The sequence below is a fragment of the Molothrus aeneus genome, chromosome 2 (genome assembly GCF_037042795.1).
Source record: "Molothrus aeneus isolate 106 chromosome 2, BPBGC_Maene_1.0, whole genome shotgun sequence".
NCBI lineage: Eukaryota > Metazoa > Chordata > Aves > Passeriformes > Icteridae > Molothrus > Molothrus aeneus.
Genome location: NC_089647.1, coordinates 44,054,280 through 44,075,915, shown reverse-complemented (window position 1 = coordinate 44,075,915; position 21,636 = coordinate 44,054,280). Strand labels below are relative to the sequence as shown.

General features: G+C 39.7%; 2 protein-coding genes across 2 annotated transcripts in view; one reads left to right on the top strand and one right to left on the bottom strand.

Moving 5' to 3' along the window:
* The window catches only part of IFT88 (intraflagellar transport 88), a 127,587-nt gene that overhangs the window by 52,978 nt on the left and 52,973 nt on the right, over positions 1–21,636 (bottom strand). The gene's annotated exons all lie outside the window — the stretch shown is intronic.
* CRYL1 (crystallin lambda 1) overlaps positions 1–21,636 on the top strand; it is a 49,985-nt gene that overhangs the window by 3,625 nt on the left and 24,724 nt on the right. Inside the window, exons 3-4 of the mRNA XM_066544795.1 lie at positions 5,988–6,114; positions 17,636–17,797. Coding sequence (XP_066400892.1) covers positions 5,988–6,114; positions 17,636–17,797 — 289 coding nt within the window. The remainder of the gene's footprint in view (positions 1–5,987; positions 6,115–17,635; positions 17,798–21,636) is intronic.

The window sequence follows — 21,636 nt, the reverse complement described above, 5'->3', positions numbered from 1 at the left end:
AAAATACAGCATTTATCTGCCTGTGAGTGAGGGTGAAAGTATATTTATAAAGTGGTTCTGTGCACAACCTTATGTTGCTGTATTGGCATTTAATGCTTGACTTCAGATGACTTCACAATTAGTACCAACCTAAATGCATCAGCTCTCCCTTCATGATGCCTTGGACTGACATGATGTCAGCTTGTGTGTCGGCTATATGGGGTGTAAGGTGCACCTGAAAAAAAGTTGTGGTGTGTTGCATCCTAATTGCTTTCTGTAACAAGCCTTAAAGGAAACAGGAGTGACTTCAGGAACCCCTTGTAGATCGGTTCAGTTGTTAGAGTTCAGAAGTTAAACAGTATGTGATGTCTATTGAGATCTGCTAAAAAAGGCTCGATAACAGAAAAGTGGGAAAATCTATCTCCTCTTTTTTTCTTTCCAGGTAGATGTTAGACCAAACATCTCTGTTGCATCACATAGATGACATAAACTTTTGGGTTTTTTCAGAGTTGCTGTCATAGTTGTAGCCACAATGAGACTCTGGGTTATTAGGTGGCAGCTTTGTGGTGTTCATTACTAAAGCCCCATATTTTTTCTTATAGCAGCATGAGGATGTTAGCCTTCCAAGGTTTTCAGCTTGGAAACACGAGGCATATATGTGTAATAGGATAGAGTGCTATTTAAGTGGGTCTGTACTGTTGTGTGCCTGTGTGTGTTCTCCTGCAGGAGTTCACAAAATGGGTAGTGTTAGAAGGGAGTACTGAAGGTCATCTAGTCCTACCTCCCTGCTCAAGCAGGGTTTTTTAAAGCTCCTTGTATCCAGACAGCTTTTGAATGGCTCCAGGAAAGAGACCCTACAATCTTTCTGGGCAAGCTGTTCCGGTGTTTAGTTAACCTAACAGTAAAGAAGCTCTTCCTCTTGTTCAGGTGGAACTTGCTGTATTCCAATTTCTGCCTGTTGTCCTATTGCTTGGCACCACTGAGAAGAGCCTGAATCCATTTCTTGACATCCTCCTTTAAGATGCTTATAGACATTGTTGGGGTCCCCTGTGTTGTCTCTTCTCAAGGTTTAACAGGCCCAACTCCATCAGCCTTTCCTGGTAGAAGAGATGCTCCGGCACCAAAATCATCCTCATAACCCTATGCTGGGCCCCCTCTGGGAGCTCTGTGTCTTTCTTGTACTGGGGAGCCCAGGCCTGGACACAGCACTCCAGATGTGCCTCACCAGGGCAGAGTAGAGGAGCAGGATCTCCTCCCTTGACCTGCTGGCACTGCTCTTCATCCCAGGATCCCACTGGCCTTCTTGGCCACGAGGACACTGCTGGCTCATGGACAGCTTGTTGTCCACCAGGACCCCCAGGTCCTTCTCCACAGAGCTGCTTTCCAGCAGGTCACCCCCAGCCTGTGCTGGTGCCTGGGGTTATTCCTCCCCAAGTGCAGAACTCTGCATTTGCCTTTGTTGAATTCCAGACAGTTCCTCTCTGCCCATCTCTCCTACCTGTCAAAGTCCTTCTGAAGGACTGCACAGACCTCTGGGGTATTGGCCACTCCTCCCGGTTCAGTGTCATTGGTCAACTTGCTGAGGAGGCACCTGCCCCTTCATCCAAGTCATTGATAGGTTCAAGGCAAGTTCAGTTGAGTTCAAGGCAGGTTTTGCCTTTTACATAAGATGATCTTAACTTATAATTAACTTGTGTATTTTGGCTATTGTAACACCAGTTAAAAAGCCTAGTTTCAGAAAAACATAGTTCTTGTGACAAGAATACAAAGCTACACAGTTTCTTCAACCACTGTTTTAATGATTGTATCTATCAAGATATGGTCAAACTTCTTTGCACTCATTTCATAGCACACAACCTGCAGTAAATCACAGTGATTTACTGGTGTGGTACTTCTGTAAGAGCTGAAGCTTGAGCAGGTAATATGTGCTAACAGGAGAGCAGCAAGGGAATGTCTTTCTCATAGACCCAGCTGGTGACTGGTTCTCTGAACCTGATATAATTTGCTTTCCTTTTCCCCTCTAAATAGCAAATACTTTTAGGGAAGATTTTAGGCTTAGGGGTTTTGTGGTTTATTTTGTTTTAGTATTGGAACATATTTATTCCAGTCTAGTCTGCAGTCCACAAACTTCTAGTGTATGGAGGTATGACTTACTGGGGAGAAACTGGAGTGTGCAGATGACTATTTGTAGTTTCCCTTTTCAAATAAAACAGGATTTGAGTAGTAAGCAACACTCACTTTACTTCTAAAAGGAGATGATACTTCTTTGATGGCAGAAGTGATAATTATTTTATGTTGTTGCCTTTTAGTCTGACCCAGAAATTCAGAACATCTCAGGGTCTGCTTTAATGGAACAACCTTTTGTTCTAATGAAGAAACAAACTAATGAACACCCTTATACCACACTGGACCTACTGAATGCATGCTCTAGTAGCCTGCCTTGGGAAATGTAATTTTTCATATCCAGCGTGCTTTTTTTTCTGCATTAGTGTGATTCTGGTTTGAATGCAAGGTTGCTAAATTTTGAAATAATGAGAATTAGAAAAACAAGTAGTATCCTATTCCTGAAAGTAGTCCTAAAACATAGGATGCAGAAATGCTTTAGTGCATGCCCCTCTGCCAAAAATAAATTTACGATTCTTGTAATATGTAAACTATTCTAAGTAGTTACTGTTCTATTGTTTTAAACACAATTATTCTGCTAATAAAGACTGATTAATTACCAGGCTTACTGGCTTAGTCTTCCAGTCTGTCTTATGTGTTGCTTTGTTGTACTGTATATATCAAGAGCAAAATGCAGCTTGTCTTAGGTCTTCTTTGATAGTTTTATCTATCTCCTTTGAGGGGAGAACTTCTAAATAGATGATTCTTTTCAGAGCACAGTTTGATATTGAGTGCCTGATGCTGGCACATCAAGCTTGTGCTAAATCGTAGCCTTGATTCTACCTTTTGATTTTATCTCTGCCTACCCACCGTGCCCAAAAGTGCAATTAACTAGGTAGGCAAAACTGCTTCACTTGCAGAACTAACTAGAGAACGTATTGATAGGCTTTGGAAGGGGATAGATTCCTTTACAAAGGTTCTGTCTGACTGAGTTGAAAATACCTTCAAAAGAAAATGTTTTTTCACCTCATTCCCGTGTGGTAGCCAGTGCTCATGGCAGCTGGAACAAATATTTTCAGTAAGGGTGATTTGTGTAATGACTAAAGTTGTGTTTTGAGAACAATTATGGTGCTCACATTTGCCTGGTATGCAGAGTAACAGGTTGTCCAAGAAGTCAGTGAAATCTCCTGTCCTGAAAGCTTTCAAGCTTGGCTACACAAAATCAACTTGGTCTATCCTGTCTTGGGCTAAAGATGAGTGATGTTTTGGTTTGTTCTCACCATGCCAACTACCCTCTCATTTGTCATACAGCACTACATGGTAGTGCTTTGACTGCTGAATAGTTCTAGTTTACAGCAGCTGGCTGAACTTTTGAAGAACAGGGCTGGTGTTTTCTTCTCTTCCTTTCCTTCTTGTTAGTGTGGGCAGTGTGGTTGTGATTAATTCTAGTAAGTATTTGCTGGTTGCAACCGTGTGTGCTGAATACAAGTGCCCAGTAGTGGCTGTGGATAAAGGTGAAGCAAGTGGGATGTGAACAAGATGAGTCAAGTGTTAGCATTGTTTTCAGGGTCCTTCTGTAAAGACTTTTAGAGTAGGATTTGTAACCAGAAGCATTTTATGTGATTGGGAGTGTTCCTGTAGATTGGATACCTTATCCTGAAGCAAATACTAGCCCAGTACCCAGAATAGCGCTGACATGGGCAGACAGGTACAACAGTAAAACTCTGGACGTAGATGAAGCATAAGCTCAAAAAGGAAGTAGTATTTTGTTATTGATGTGAATTCTTCATTCTTCAAAGACCTTACAGGTATTGAGGGAAACTCTCTGAGCTGCACATACAATACAGCTGCAGAGTGAAGCTGTGGAAATGGCTGCAATGATTGCAGTCCAGGGTCATCCTAGGGATGATCTCTTAAAAATTTAGGCTGTCTTCATTAAAAAGTCATCCAGTAGAGGTCAGTGGTGCACTGCTCTATGTACAAACCTTTGTGTCTTAATGTATGGTAAGTATCAGGGAACACTGGTTTCCCACAGTACTGCAGCAATCTAATACCCCATTGGAATATAAAGATGGTTTAGTGTTTGAAAGACTAAAATTTGTTTGTGGAACAAAACAACCAGAATGGCTATAAGTAGATTGACAAAGGGTGGAAAAAATTTCCCACGAGGGAAAGCCAAAACTGAAGTAATGCACATATCTCCTACTCCATGTTTTAACTGACTTAAATGCATAGCTAACATGAAGATTGGTTATGATAAAAAGAATGCTTTTTGTTTAGGAATAAAAAAAAAAAAACAGTCCAGCCTCAAATTCCAAAAATGAAGATGGTAGTTTTGAAGGTTAACTAAGAAATGGTATTCTGAGTGCACAGTGTATTGTTAGTGATTTATAACAGAAAAGCAGAAATGCAGAATGGCTATCACTGGCACAGAAGGGAAGATATGAAACAGGAGATGGGTGCTGCAAGCTTGGGGAAGAAAGACAGAAGCTGGATCACTTAGTCTATGACTCCAGCTTTTTTGAATCCCTCAGTCACCAGTCATGTACTGTAATTTTTGGAGAACCTGGGAGGATAAGACAAATGTAGTATTGCAATGAGAGTGAACAAGAACTTCACCCTCTTCTTCAAAGAAGGAAGTAATTCTGATAAGATCTCTTAAAATGTAACTTTTGTTTTGTGTGTGTTTTACTTGGGCACAAGCACCTGGGAAATGAAGTTCTAATGAATGGATAGTAAGGACCTTTTGAATTATTCATCTTGCCTCACAAGGTATGAGGGAGCCAGAAGTTTGGATTCTGTAGCTTAGGGCACCTGTTTCTTTCCAGATGAAGCACTGGCACCTTTAGTGCTAGAAGCCTTAAGTGTTGGATGAAGTTTCTGTCCAGCATGCTGTATATTCCCTGTGACCTAGAGAAAGGGAGCTGAAGATCCCTGTTTCCTATTCTTTGCCATAAATTGCTTAAGAAGTAGAAGTCTGTGCTTTTCAGCCATCTATTTGCCATGTCCTTAATTAAGTTGGTAGGAAGAATAAAGGGTTTTTTCTTTTTCCTGCTGCTATTCATTAGGTCAATTTCCCCATGTATTCATGAGGATGAGCAGTTTTTGCTGAAAAATAACCAACAGCTCAGAGGAGTTCTGTCTTGAAACTGATGAAAACTGAACTGATTTAACCATGATAGAGACTACATCAAGGAGCTTTAGGTTGATTGTGATCAGACAGATTAATCCCACCTCATTTCTGTGGCCATTGTTCCTCTAAGCAGTTTATAATGGTTTTGAAAAATGGCTTACTTGTTCTGGATGTTTGAGGGCTTCAAACTATAGAGACCTTTTCTGAAGAAGTGGCATGTCCAATCCCAGCCAGGGTGTGTACTTGAGCATTCATTTCAAGTTTAGTAACTATTTAAATTTTTCAACACTTGTTCTGTAGTCATTAAAAAAACCTCAAAATGTAGGTTTGGTTTTTATGAAGGACTCTTGCCTGTATCGAATATATTTATTTATTTCTGTACTAGTAAAGAGGTGTTCCTACAGTGAGGCTTTGTAGCAAAAGAGTTGTTTGTAAAACTAGATGAAGTTTATTAAAGGGACCTTGCTTCCCATTAAATATGAGCCAAAAAAAACCTCTTGCTGATTGTGCACCAGTTAAAATAAATTTGAAGTGGTGACCATCTGACATCTAGGTGTAGATCTTGGAGCTGTCTGTGCTTGAAGAGAAGAAAAACCTTTGATAAGATGGGGGAGGAAGGAGAAATGACTGCAATGAACCTTTATATTTTTGAGATGTGTGCAGTGGCATAACAAATAGTGTAGAACGTGGTTTGTTAAGAAGGTTTTTTAAAAAATTGATGGTGGCTGAACAATGATAACGTGTTTAAATGTGTCTATGTTGTTTCTGTCAGCAAACAAATGAAAGAGATGGAGAAGTCGGGAGTCCTGAAAGGAGCTTTGAGTGCGGAGCAGCAGTTGGCTCTCATTAGCGTTTGTACAGACCTGAAGGCAGCAGTAGAGGGTGCTACTTTCATTCAGGTAAGCAAAGATTTGCCAGCTCATAGCAAATGGTTCAGAAAGGTGATTAAAAGCTGTGCCACGCAGTAGGTGGGCACTGGAGAGTTCAACATCATGACCCCATAAGAATATAGTCATGCTTGTTAAAGTTCTTTCTAGCCTGATGGTATTCTGGTGTGGGAGATGATGCCTCTTTGCAGAATTTCTAGCACTAGTGTCTTTGCAAGTTTATTCTGAGTTATGGGGGGAGAGGCTGGCAGCTAAGCAGGGAGGGAATTGATGACCTCCATGTATAATAATGACTGTACCTGTTAGAAAGATGAATGTAAGGTGAAGATTGGCAGGAGATATTTGGGGGACAGATTGTCACTTAAGGAACGCCACACATTCTAGAGCTGGGTCTAAAATGTATATTTTCCTCTCCAGGTACCTAGTGAAGGCAGGGAGTATGACATATGGGATGACTCTTCTGACTGTGAGGGAGTGCTGTAGCCAAACACAGCTATCCCAGAATGCTAGAGTATTAAAACCAGGGTTGATACATAAGTTTGAAATCTGTCCTGCTTAGTAAAAGTGGAATGGAGAACAAGCTGAACTGCTAGGACTGATAGTTTGTGGCTGCTTAATTATTAATATGCTCACTGGATTTGACATAGTGCAGAGAATAGGCTAATCTGGGATCATTTCTGGGATAAAGTGTGAATGTGTTTTCATTAGGATTGGCATCTTCTACCCTAAATGGCTCCCCAGTATTATTCCAGTGTTGTACCCTTAGCTGTCTCTACATGGATTTGTGCTGCACTCTCGTTTACAACTTACACTGTTTCAGGCTGTAAATTTCCAGTCTGAACACAACCAGCTGGAACACAACCCTAATAACAAACTGAACTGAAAAAACCACAGACTTCCAGACCTTTATTCCTCCCAATTTGGTGAAGTGAGGAGGAGAGAATGGGAGGCAGGGCAAAGCCTCATGCAGAAGTTAAGGTGTGAATGTACTCTAGCTTTTTACAGTGGTACACCGCTTTGTGTTCACTCCTTTTCTTCACAGGATGAAACTATATATTCACCCCTTACTCTTAAGAGTATCTTGCTCTTTCATCACTAGTGAGCTCGGAACTTGTTAGTTTGCAGTACTGTGTTCATACATGTATTGCCTACTTGTACTGAGTTTAATTAGCAAATTTATAGTCTAATCACTCAGTCTTGTAAACTCCTTCTGCAAATGCTTGTGCTTATAATAATGATGGCAAACTTAAATTTCATGAGCCAACTTTCATGTCATTTATGAATGGATCTAACAAAGGGCACAGCTGTCTGTGAAACAGCACTGGCCAGCCTATTCCAGTGAGTAAGAACTGACTGTTCTTCCTACCTTCTGCTTGTGAAGGCTGTCTTCTTGTTTCCAGTACTCTCATAGTTCTTCTTGGTTTTTTTTGCTGTTTCAAGCATTTCTTACTACCTGCTATATCCATATTGTGTCCTTACTTTCTCCTGTATGCTACCTGTAAGGATCTGATCTTTCCTAGTGCCAACTTTGTATCTCTTTAGCATTCTGACTTCTGTTTTACTATCTTCCTTTGAAGCTGAACCTAGCTGTGATGGAGTTCTTGGGTCTTGTTGCTCTGGCAGGGATGTTGAGTTTTGGTATGCTATTCGTCACATGAGAGAGGGTCTTTGACAAAATCTTAAGATTTTTGAACAAGGTCTTGCATGCAACGTCAGAGTAAATCAAGGTCCCACCACTGTCAGTTCATTTATAAAATGGGCATTGGGCAAATGTTGCAAAATCAAAGTAATTTTCTGTTAGAAGGAACCTGTGGAACTCATTTGGCCCAACCCATTGCGGTACCAACTTGCATCAACTTGCGCAGAATTTGTGCAGTTGAGTTTTGGGTAAGCACTTCTGGTCTCTCTGGGTAACGTGTTACAATGTTTGATTGCTATCATTGCAACTTTTCCCTAATATCTAATTGGAAGTCTCTTCTTGCAACTTCAGTCTCTTGCCTGCTGTCCTACCAGCCTGCACCTCAGAGAACCTGGGTGTTCCTTTCAGGTAGCTGAAGACAGTGGTTGGTAGTCTCCAAACAGCAGCAGTGTACCTGGGGCAGCTTTCTGGCACTATTTTATGTTCCCTTAGTCCTCTTGATTTCTCTAAACATGTAGTTATTTAGTTTATCAATAAAAATATACAAAATAGCTGCAATATGCCCATGGATAACAAGTCATATGTGTGAAACATGGTTGGCACTATTTGTATCAGCTCTTCAAACTATAGCATTAAAGTTTAGCTTTATTCAAAGTCTTAACAAATGCACAATGGAAGTGGACAGGCAACTTATTTGAAATTTCCTTTAATTTTCTCTTGAAGGAAGGTAGTGGAATAGAGTGAAACAATCTTGACTCACAGCCTTATTTCAGCAGTGAGCAGATGACTTTATGACTGAACCACATTAAATTTAAGAAATGCTGCTTAGTGCAGCTTTGAATGTGGAAGGACAAAATGTACTAATTGTAAATTATAAGTGGAAATGTTCTGACTTTTAGTTACTTAAAAAATTAAATATTGGTTGCATTAATCTTAGTTGAATATAGAGGACTCAGTTTTCATGCTTATGATATAACCTACTGATTAGCTTATTTCAAAATTTTCATGAGAACTCCATTTATTTACCCTGGATTTCAGTTGGTTAAATCTTAACTTCTTTTCAAATCTGGCCTTTGTAGAATAAGTCCACTTAAAGCTTTAAAAAACTTCTTGATGTTTGCCCTCCATGGGTAAATTCTTCAGACAATTGCCATCTAAGTAGTTTTCATAGGACATAACTTAAAACAGAAGGGATAAAATAGTAAAAAATGGAACTTCCTAAGTTATATCAGTGAAGATACAAATGGGAAAAAGATGGAAGAGATCTTTAGAAGGACTGAGAAGAAAATTTATAACAGTGATGTCTTGAACATTTTAAAAGGTTATATATTCTCTCTCCTGAGCATTTTCATGAAGTAACTTGTCTTGCTTAGTGTGCTTTACATCAACTTCAGAAGGAAATCAGTCCGTGTTTTGCTCTCACCTAAGTATTCACATGAGTTCACTTCTCAGAACTTTCCTGTGCTACTTGGAATAAATCCATAACCTGTAGCATGTAGGTGAATGTACGCTGCAAGTTTTTATATCACTTAAAAGCTTTAATTCTGAAATAACTTTTCCATTAGCTGAAAACTCCATGGAGATAAATTAATGGATATGTTTGTACTATAATGTTCCTGGTGTGGGACTATCATGGGTGAGTTAAATGTTTATTTTTGTGCTCTTAGCTTTCCTGCATAAATATATGATTACTTTTGTTTTCTCTCTTTATGTGACTACTGGGTACTAAACATCTGAGTTCTCCTTTGAGTATTAAAACCAGTTTTTAGTGGATATGTGTCTAGTTCATAAATAAGATAAATTGAAAGAAGTGCAGCACTTGTATGATCTTTTACCACAACACTAGTAGAACAAAACCAAAGGTTTTAAATTGAACAATTTACTAACAGAAAATAAAGTTTGCTAGCTGTCAGAGGAAGATTAGATGGATAACCATTGCTAAGATAGTACTCTTGACGCCTGAGCTGCTCTATATTTTGGTGACTTGTGAGGGCTGGCTGGGCTGGTTGAAGATGGACACAAAAGGTCACTGAGAGGTGATCTCTGAACCTGTCTGTTGTGCTGTGGCATTGAACAGAACAGACTGGGCAAGAACAGACTGGTGTAAGCTTTTAACTTACACCTTGTGTTCTTGAAGTATTTATCCTTTTTACTTTTGAAAGAACTCTGCCTAAAAGCCTTAGAACAGTATCTTCATTTCCTGCCCACCCCTTTAAAAAGAGAGGGTGTTCTGCCCCCTCTCTTCTTCCCCCCATTACACCTGCACAGGCTGTTGAGCTGGTGATAACGACACTAATAGATTTTCAGCCTGGTATCTTTCAGATCTTGCTCGCTCTTTCATCTTTTCCAGTTAGACATATTTTTAAAAAACAGTGTTAACAGCTTTCAAAAAGTCTGGTGGTGCCTTCAGGGTGCAAAATCAGCATTGACTTTGGAGCTTTGTCAACAGGTGTCTTGTGTCTCTGGTCATAGAAGTTAGTTTTTGACTGTCTCTTACCAGTTTCTGCTTGTAACTTTTGTTTGGCTTTCCTGACGTCTTTCAAGAACCCTTTTACTTCTGGGGATGAGGGAATGTCTGCAGACAGGGGTGAGGATATCTTCAGCTGCCCTGAGCTCATAGGCTGGAAGACCGTACTGTTTTGGAGGCTCTGTTAGTCACAGATCTCTGTGAAAACAAAACTGCTGGCAGCAGAGTGTGCAAGCATTGCAGTAACATGGCTTCTTCTGAACTGAGCCCTGGACAGACAAACACGGGTCTGTTTGCTCTCAGCTGGGCAAATGTAACCTTAGGCCTGGTTTTACCCTACAGAGCTTAAACACTGGCCTGAGGCACCAGAAGTTGTGTTTCGGCTTTTGAGGGAACAGGTTTTAGGCATGGGACTTGACTTGCTGTCTTTGTAGAAGTCTTGAGAAAATTCTTTCTAATTTTAAAGGTTTAAATGATCAGATCTTAAAGACTTGCTGTAAAACATTTTATGAAGTCAGTGTCTGAGTTGAACTGAAAGATGATGTTGAGCTTGCCAGTGTCATTGTAGTGGTGCTGCTGCTGAATGGACTTATGTCCTTCCAAGTTTTTTAACATTTATTTGCCATCTATTCTGTGCATATAGCAGCTGGTGTGATCTACCATTACAGTCTTGAATATGGTTTTGGTCCTTGTTTCAGGAAGTTGTCATTACCAAAACTGTCATCCTGCCTGACAACTAATCTTGGTCTTCAGGTTCTCTTCCATTGCTCCCTAGTCCCTTTTCTGGGGTGGTGTTGTGTTTCCATTGCCTTTCCTAGATCGCTTTCCCTATTTTTCAGGGTGGATGAGATCAGGGTAGAGGAAAACAGAAAATCCAGTACTTTGAGAGAAGATGTAGGGAGGAGGAGGAGGTCAGTCAACTAGTTTGAGATCTTATTGCCCTTTCCTGAGGGAACAAAAAGGATCTTCAACTGTCGCAGCCTGATTGACTTGTCTGTCTTTTGAAAGTTGTGTTGGACATGTGAACATCATGGAAAATGATGGATCTTTTCATGCCATGATACTAACAGGAGAAGAAGCAAACTTGTCTTCATTTGCTGTATTTGCTTTAAACAAAAAAACAGCCAAAAAGCCTCTCACAGAAACCCCTCAAAGCCTCCCAAATTTTTGTGATTTTAGAAAATGTAGTTCTGAAAACTAGTACCTCCACAAATCCTGTTTTTTTCTGCTGAAGGTTGAAAGGACACTTGTAATTCGGTCATTTATTCTGAACAGTATAAAATGGCAGTAACTTGATATTTTTATTGGTCAGATTCTTTATCAGAGTATGTTTATGAAATGTAGGAAAGTACAAAGTGTTTCCGTCCAAGTGCTGGATTTCACCTCCGTGTTTACTTGCACAGTATCTTGCAGTCAACAGTATTTCATGTCACTCAAGAGGTAGTGATTCATGAAGCATCAGATTTCACACTCATATGAGCTCATATGTTCAAGACAAATAAGAAGTTATCACTCTAGGTCTAAAGTGATTTATAGCCCTAAATTTTTTTTTTTTTAATTAGGTTAGCCTGAAAGTGCTGGTGCCTTTACCTGATTTTTTATGACTGCTTTTACAAGAAGTTTCTTAGCTAGTAATGAGACCAAAGGCAGGCAGGATCAGTCATACCTGGACAACTGTCTGTCAAAAATGTGTTAACCTGTTCTTAAAATTCTCTTGTGGCATGATTCCTTCTCCTCCCATGTTCAGCATTTTGCTCCAGTGCATACATAACTCATCGAAAGTCTATGACTGAAGGTCTGGGATGGGAAACTCACATGCCTGTACTTTATTAATATTTTTTATAATTGTGTCACATGGTGATAATATGGCATTCCCATGCCTAACAAACAGCCAGTCTGCTTTTCAGTTAAAGGAGCTTCTGCCCTTATGATGCCTTTGTACCCTTGGTTTACAGGATAGCAGTAGTTAGTAAGATAGTTCAGGTTCAAAATAAAAGTCTCGGTTGCCAAGGTTGTGTGGCTTGGTTTGAACTAACTAGAGTTGGTTTACACCTAAGGGGCTTTTGTTGCAAATGATACTTTTGTTCATGATTTGGTTTTTATTCATGAGCTTGAAACCATCTTGGAGGAAGTTGTGTACCCACTTAGTGGAATGAGTATCTGCTGTGGGAAGGGGGCACAGGAAAAAATCATATGTAATGATTTTGAATTTTGTGAAATTACCAAATCTATTAAAATGTATTAAAAATATATATTAAATGTATTAAAAATATATTTGAGCTAAGTTCTATTGGCTAACAGTAATATCAGAAGCAAAATTGATACTTCTATTTAATAATTTGTTCTGATATTAAAAATACAGTTTTATGTCTCTGCTTGTTTTACTAGCTTAACTCCCAGCCTCTGCAGTTAAGATGTGACATTTTTTAATTGCAGGTGGTGTAGTTCCCCAGGTTCGTGTGTGTGACTCTTGTTTACTGACTGGCGTGCACTTTAGTATCTGACATGGAATACAATAAAAAAAGCACTCAAATTTCCTTAATAGAAGGTGCATCTTCACTCTTCCAGAATGGAGATACACACCTAAACCCTGCAGGAACAGAACAAACCAGCACATCAACACAAAAACCTAAACAGAAATTATAATAATTAGGAGTGAAATACTAATGATAGTAGTGAATGTTTTAAACATGCTTTTGCTTAAAATATAATTTGATGTGGGTTCAATAAAATGGTGACTGAAACACAGCAGTCTATATGCAAGATGGAACAAATAGATGGAATTTTGCTTTGCTAACTTCAGTAACCTCGACTTTGCCAGTGATATTGGAGGATACAGAACTGGTTGTCAAATGGCAGGGTTTAATTTGCAGAGAGCTTATTTTAGCATATATACTTTTTTCAGAGGTTTTTATAAGAATCCTTTATTATATTATTTAGATACGGTAAAATTATAGGGAATAATTGTATTTGACTGTAGAGTTGCTATAGATGGTAATTTGAAATCTCTATTTAATTTCATTAAATTTGGAGGTCTCCTTTTCAGGTGTTTTTAACGTCTGTCTTAAACAGCATTCAGGTTATGTGTAAAAAAAAACACAGGCCAAAGCCTTTTGTAGGTTTGTATTAATCAGGCTTTGTTTTAGAAATAAAACATTCTCAAGTGACTTGTTAGATTGAAAGTAAAACAGTTATGCCTGTCTTTTCTGTGAAGTTCTTTTTCTAGTGGATTATAACTATAGAAGATAATGGAAGTATTTGTAGAAATGTATTAGGCACCAAGCTTTCAGAAAAGCTCCTTTTCTGACATGCAGAACTCTTTGTCTCTTAATCCTGTGAAGTTCTTTATATTCCCACAAAAAGCTGGATATAATGTGGTTCCTGTTGCAGGAGTGCTGACAGTCTGGGTCCAGCTTGTGGGATAGTTTGGTGCTTTGAAAGCTGCTGCTATGGTCCCTGTGAGAGGAAAGGATTGCTGTCACTTGACTCTGGGAACTGTTCTACAGGAGTCCCTTAAAAATGTCAGCTAAATCACAGCACTGACAAGCTGAGGCTTCTTAAAATGCTGTAAGTTTTACATGTGTGTAAACAGGGCAGGGGCTTGTGGCATGTTTGGAGATCCTCACTTAACTGCAGAAGATGAGGAGGATTCTTGTTGCAGTCAAAGTGGTCATGGCTCCTAAACAACTTACCTGCTGCTTAAAACCTTACTGAATTTACTGGGAAAGGGGAAGTTGCAGAACTCTAGTAAAGAATTTTCTACCTCAGCTGGCAAGGGCACAGGGTACTCTTGCTATAGCAGCTGTGGCATGGCAGTGAAATGGAACTCTTGGGGGTTAGGTGATATAAGACAAAGGTGAATAGCTGTGGGAGGGGAATAAGGTGTTTCTTGCTCTCTCTTGGGTTGATTGAGGAGCCAGTTGAGATCTTGTGGGTCAATGTTAGCAGGACCACCAATATGGGAGACTTTGTGGTAGATGTCTGCTATGGACCACTTGATCAGGAAGAAAAGGCCTTCTTCAGAAACCTCACATTCACAGGCCCATGTCTTCATGGTGGGGCTTCAACCACATCAATATCTGCTGGAGAGACAGCTCAGGAGAGCACAAAGAATTCAAAAGGATTGTGGAATGCATTCATGGTAACTTTAAAACAGGTGGTTGAGGAATAGAAGGGAGAACATGTTGTGCTGGACCTCACAAACAATGAAAACTGTTTGGAGATGTGAAGGTCATGGGGAAGTCTTGACTATAGTGACCATGAGAATGGTGAAGTTGAGGATCCTTGAGAGGAGAAGCAAGACAAAAACTGGGATTACAGCCCTAGACTTCAGGAGGGACAGCTTTGGCCTGTTGGGCCAAAATCTACTTGGAAGAGTCCCGTGGTATGGGATAGACTCCTGCAATGAAGGTGAGTCTAGGAGAGCTCAAGGCAGATCTGTCTTCACTTGCAGGAGTGTATATATTATCATAAACCTTCATATTAAGATTGCCAGGGAAGAAAGACTTTCTTGTTTGTTTTGAATTTGCACCAGACAGCATCTAGTCAGGAGGTAGGAATTCATTGTTGTGCAGCTGTAGCTTTCAGACTTCTTTATTCAGTGGTTCTTAATGCTGGTGACTACCATCACACTCCATACTTGTTATTGGGAAGGCTTGGTGCTGCTCCCTGTGACAGCAGCTCCAGATGATCTTACAGCAAGTGCCTTGCTTGTTGCTGAGTGGCTGCTAATCTTTGACCTTTTGCATAGTTTAAATGTCTGGCTTTCATCTTTTACTGCTTGTGTAGGATGTCTACTTATTTTAGACCATACCACTGTGTTGCAGGGCTTTGCTTCAGGCCATATTTTCTTTCTTTTGCCTCCCAATAGTAATAAATTGCTCAGTAGCCATTCTCATTGATAGTAAAAGGAAATGTTATTTTGCAAGATAGTGTTTTGGGGTGTGTTTTCCTAGAAGTTAGAGTGGAGTTGCTATCTTGGCTTATTTGAGAATGGATGGGAAGAACCTGGGGAGATGCCAGCATTTAAATATAGGAAAATGAAGTTGTGCATTTATGGATGCACATGGATGAATGTGGGAGCACAGATAGTGGGTGCCATGGTGAGAAAGGCCTATAGAAAAACACAGAGACCCTGGATTTAAACAGATGAAACTCACTGGCTTTCCATGTACAGGGGTTGTGTCATTGAGTGCAGTTTCTTATTTAGGGACAACTAGACCTCAATCACCATGTGGTGTATCAGTTAGCTAGGGAGGAAGTCTAGCACGTGTTTATCTTTGTGTAGTTCTTTACTGGTTCAAGTAGCTGTGGTGTGTTCTCTGAACATGTATTTGAATAGTGAAATTCCTATTACATCTAGGCCTTTAATTCAATACAACACTTCCAGGAGATGGGTTTTAAAAATTAACAACTGTCATGTTCTGATCAGGCTCTTAAGAGATGTCTAATAAAGTTTAAATTAGAAGCCAGATTTGTAGCAACCTTAGGTGACCAGGCCTTGGAATAAAGCTTTACTGTTCTCTGCAAGTGAGAAGTATGATCTTCCCTAAGAAAAGGGCACAGAAATATACAGTGTCACTTAAAATGCATAGTGGTGCATGCTAACCTCTTTGCACTGATTCTTTGAGAGAAACTGTGGTAGCTTTAAACCCATATCTTACCTGCTCTCTTTCTGATATTCCCTTTCTCATGGTAAACAGAATAGCTTCAGACCTCTCCAGGCTTTAAAACTGACTGCAAGTGAGGTTCCTGTTTAATGGATTGTTTAGAGCTTAATTTTCCCCCTGTTCTTCAGGGAATTGATGTCTCTTAGAAAATAATTGCATGCTTGAGAACAGAAGCTTTATTGCAGTGGTCCAACAACCTGAATACAATTGTGACACTATACAAAATATTCCAAGCAAATGGCCCATTCAGAAACCTTACGTAACCATGGCAGGTTTGAGTTACCAGCAGATTTGAGTTTGCCTGTTTGATTATCATCTGATGTGAGAGCAGGCTTAGAGTTTCAAGTTCACAAACCTATTCAAAGCACCTCTTTTATTAGCTTGAACAGTATCTGCAGAGTTCTCATCATCTTTGGCTTTGCTAAAAGAAACTATTTAAACTTAACCAACAAGCAGGGATTCTGGAACTATGAGCAGACTATCATTTTGTTTTGATAAGGCTGTCTAACACTTTGGGCTCTATCTGGAGTTCTTAAATGACCCTGTTTATCTCTTTTGCATCATGGAACCTTTAGTACTGTTCCATGCAACTTATTTTTTAAGACTTCAAATTACTTTTAACCCATTTTTTGGTTTAAACACTCTGGCCCTGGGCATTCTTGCCACAGAGTCTGTCTGAAGCAGCAGATGTTAAATGTAAATTTTGGATTACATCAAATGTGTAGCCTTTCCCCCTAACCTTGCTGTGTGTAGTTCAACATAACAGAAAGGACAGAATGAAGTACTGGCAGGTCGGGGAAGGTTAGAGTTGGAAAAGAGCAGGTATTTTCTGTGTGTTTTAAAGGGAAGGCTGAGGTTTTGCAACTTTGGGATCCTCTTTGGATTTTTTTAAACTCTTCCAAAACCCCTTGAAAACAGGCTGGCCTTCTTCCTCCATTTTCTTCTCATAGGGTGAAGACTTTTCTGTTGCTTGTGGGATCCACTGTAGTTATTATCCCATGTCCTTCTCTCCCAGACTAGTGGATCTTTGCATGCTCTCCCTCAGGCATCTCCTGGAGATAACTTTGGGAATCCTGTGATTGTAGATTGTGGCTCTTGGCTCACATGTAAAATTTCACACAGTATGTAGATCTGAATGTGCTCAGTAGCTTTGGTAGGGGTTTTGATAGCATTCATTCTACTTCAGATGGTCTTCAGAAGTCTTTCTCAGTGACCCTCATACATAAAATGCATAAGTATCTTCATTAATTTCAACTCTAGGAGTTGTTTAAGCAAAGGTTGCAAAGATGTACCTCAGAATCTCCTACCATAGTTCTGGAGTTTGTAAGTTTTTCTTCCTTTGAGATACACCTGTTCATTTCCATCTTGTTTTAGAGAGAATACTGACTTCTATCATGTGAGATACTCTTAAAAAAAAAAGTGGAGACCAGGTCTTATTCCTCTATATTGTGTTATCTCCCTGTGTGAGTTAAAGTCTGTATTTTAGACAAAGCAGAATATTTTCTTTTGCATTAAATCTCCTGTAGGGTGTGGTGGTCCATCTTCTGCTGTACATAAACTCTTGGGCTTTCCATTTCTTTAACTGTGGGAAGATATTTTTGTGTTACTGGCTCACCGGTATATCTAGGCTGATTAAAACAGGTGGTTTGTGCTGAATTCCTAAGTGTCAGTCCAGGATGGGATCAGTGAAGTCTGAGATGTACAGATAGATACTATTGAACTACATAACTTCTAATACTGTTTTTGGTTTTATTCCAGGAATGCACTCCAGAGAATCTGGAACTGAAAAAGAAGATTTTTGGTCAGTTGGATCTTATTGTGGGTGACAGTGTTATCTTGAGCAGCTCGACCTCTTGTCTCTTACCCAGCAAATTGTTCACTGGCCTCAAACATGTTAAGCAGTGCATCGTGTCACATCCTGTAAGTACGATGGCATGTTTCCTTTTTGTGTAAACTGCAGCCCAAACTCCTTCCTGCAGTCTGAAAGACTCAGAAGGTTATTTGGGGCTCTTGTGTGCAATTGTTAGTGTGCAGGGCCAATTTTTCAAAAAAGCTGTAGTTTGGTTATTCTGCGAGCAGCAGCACTAATGTACAAAATTGAGAGGATGTAGCATGTTGCAGCTGTTGGATCAAGATATGTTCTGTGTGAGTAGTTGTGCTCATATCGTTGCCTGTTTCTCAAACTAGTGGCTTTCAAAATGTAGGAATTCTCTGTTTTGTGTACAAGCTGATAACATTGCTACTTTATTCTTGTGTCATTGTTAGTCTTTTCTAGTATCCTTTCTTAGCTTCTGTTGGGTAACAGTAAGAATCCAAACACTGAGCTTCATGTGCTTGTCAGGCTATATTGATAAAAGATGGGAAATCTAGACTCCAGTTTCTTCAGACTTGTGATGCAGAAGCAATATTCCTTAATTTCTAAAAGAGGAATTAAGGAATGGTGAAAGGGAACAAATTGGACTTGAAGCTGAATTTGCATGCTTCATGACCAACCTGGACAGGGCAGTGATGCAAAAATGGAATGACTGGAGGTTGCAGCAGAACCTCAAAATGGTCAAAGGCACTTGTGGGCTTCTGTAGAGGTCTGTTTGGAACTGCCAGGCAGCATCTCTCCTCCACATGGAAGAGCATTTTATCTTGATCATCACTGGGATTCTTACTGCTTTTGTTTTCCACTATTCAAGAAGGTAATGAATTTGTTAACCCAGTGTTAGTTGGGTGGTCAGCTGATCAGTTAAAGAGGACTGTTGTCATGAAGAGAGGTGCTGCCCTGGTCTCTGCAGTTTGGTAACTACATGATATCTCTCCAGGGCATCCCTCAGAGTGTAAAGTAAACGTAAAGTAAAGTAAATTCCCTGGGCATGCACAAGAGTACAAAAATACAGCACTGCTTTACTGTAGTGTCTCTACAGCTACCTGTAGCCTCCTGCTGTAGTGTCAAAGCATTTGGTCAGTGCCTTTCTGATACACCTTCACCACCACTGTGCCTTGGGGTGCTTGTGTGGCCAGGGGAACAAAAGGCTTGGTTTGTTTTTCTCCTGTATAACAAGTTTTCAATCCCTTTTAATTATAAAAACGGTCAAATTTCAAAATATGTATCTGTGCCTAGATCTAGCCTTTCTCCAGTCTAAAGTTCAGTAGTTTCTTATCTCTTGCTTCCAGGGTTGTAGTCTTCTCTAGTGCAAGACAAGAGATAATGTCTCTTTAACATTTCTATGTTAAGTAACTATACAATTTCCTTTTTTTTAACCGGTTCCTGGCTGCATGATTGTCAGTCTTTGATTTTACTGTACTCTTTCTTACTGTTTTCCCAAGCTGGTCTGTACCAGTTGACTTTGTTTAGTCTGAACTGCAGTCTTTGTAGAAGCGACTCCTGAAACCAGGTTTTATCAGATCTGGAAAAGTGGTCTCTGCATAAACATTTTCTACATTTCTGTTGTAAGGATATGTATTTTGTCAAAACAAACGCTCTGGAGCACCATAAAATGTCTAATTGTTCCCAAATGGCTTTGCAGTCCAAATGAGACTGTTTTTGTAGTAATCTCAGCTTCACTCAACTGTACTGAGTGTACCAAAGAAGCTGTAAAGCAGTGTACTCTTCCAGGGGCCTTTATGCATCTGCATCAGGAAACATGCTTGCTTTGTAGTAGTTGTTGGCTTTGGGTGGGTTTTTTTGTTTTATTTTTTACTAAGATCTTGAACACAATAGTAGGATTTGGTGGCTGCAGGAAGCAAGCAGCTCTGCAAGACACTGAAAACAAGTGTGGAATTTGATATAGCAGAAGAATTAAAAGCTAAAGTTGTAGAGCCTCTGGCATGAGTGAGGGTGTTGAGATAAAATGAAATGAAGTGCCCAAAGGGCAGAAGCAGTTCATCCCTTTGCTTAACATGGTTCAGTAATTAGAAAAAAAAAATCTCACAGCACAGCTGTATGATAGAAAAGCACACAGTCCTTATGTTACAGTACAAAACAGATTCAGCTGTTCTCTGAAAGCAGTTTCAGGCAATGGATCAATAGAGGTCTGCTGCATGGTGGTTCTCTTCTCATGTACTGTATAGGCCTGCTAGACCACACAACTAGAAATATGGGGCTAGAGGAGACTGTGCCACTGAGTGAAGTCCCCTGTTGTACAGGAAACCCTGCAGTCAAATAACCTTAAAACTTCATAAAACTCTCTCAGATTATTTTTTTAACTCCACTACTCCTGTTAGAAATTGTTTGTGTCTTCTAATTTTTGTTCCGATCTTATTACTGGCCCATTAAAATTAATATTTATGTTTGTTGACAGCTTTTCTGTAACTTAATTCTTTTCAGCATTTTTTTTGTTATCTCCTTTCTTAGCTGTGTCTTTCTTATGCTAAGGTGACCTTCTGTTCCCTGAAATACTTCTCATTTTTAGAAACTTTCCCCCATTCCCTACTTCATCTATGTTCTACTACTTTCAGTTTTTACCAGTATCTATTTATCTTACTCCTGAAAAATTGCCTTCCTGTGTCTCCTCAGTGTGCTCATGAGCACACCCATATGCTCCCAGTGCCAAGTTCATGAAATGGAATACTTCAATAAGATCACTGTCAACAGTAATCTTCCCAGAAATTTTTAATTTTAGCCTTAGTCTCTCTCAACAATTAACCTGTCCTCTTTCTGATGGGAACCTGTGATATACTTAAGCCTTAGAGAATGTCTTGATGCTTGCAGTGCTTTTGGTCTTGCTCAATTGCCTGGCACCATTGGATGGTGTCCATCCACCACACCGTTCTCAGCATTGCTGTTGGCAGTGCCAAAAATACTGATGTGAGAGAGGCTGTGTTGGGACACAAGGCCCTCTAAAAGGAATGAAGTGTGTTACATCAGTAGTTAGAGCACATGTCAGACCCTGCAGGAAAGGGAACCATGTAAATACTGAAAAGAAAGAACATGCAGGGAGGAAAGGCTACTTGCACATTCCTGTGACTAAATCCTGTCCTTGCATTTACAGGAGCACAGTTAAGAGTAGTTGACTATAAGGGAGCATGATGAAAGAATCAGTAGTTAATTGCCATCCTTCAAATGTCAGTGTTATTCCTGGTAGTAACTTTATTATATGTTAGCCCTTTTTATTGCCTGGAGCTAGATGGAGAGCTGAATTTAGCGCCTTTAAGAGTACAGCTGAAGGACTGCTACTTTGGAAAGAGAATGCATGCAGCTTAACTGTCTGTAACACTATGACCTGAAGAACTTTCAGCTCTTTCCAGGATGTTCTTTAGGATTTTTTTGTTTTTACTGCAAAAATACATAACACAAAGGTCTTGACTTGATGAGAAATTACATTTGGGAAGAGTCAGGGAGAGGTAATTTATTTTTTTCTAAGTACAGTGTTTGAAGGTAACCTGTTCTGCAACATTTTCAAAGTATGTTTTATGTGATATCTGTTACTGTATTTAGCATATATTTACAGGCTTGGGGCCAGTAGCTGCTTATCTGTTAAGTGTTGCATCTTACAGGTGGTGTTTAGCAATACTTTTGCTATAAAGTTCCTGACTGTCTAAAAGGAAATACCTTGCTTAGTTTGGAAAGACAGGTGGTGACCATATGTCTTAGAACAACAAATAGCCTGAATATTGAGCAAACAGTTCCTCAAGTCAGAATAAAGTCTTGCAGTACTGTTTGAGTGCTGTCATCTCTGGTGTAGCTCCATGAATTTTGCTGGGGTTAAACAGAGTTTGATTTACTGCAAGTTTTAATTTCTTTTAATTTGAGTTAATGCACCAGCTTTTAT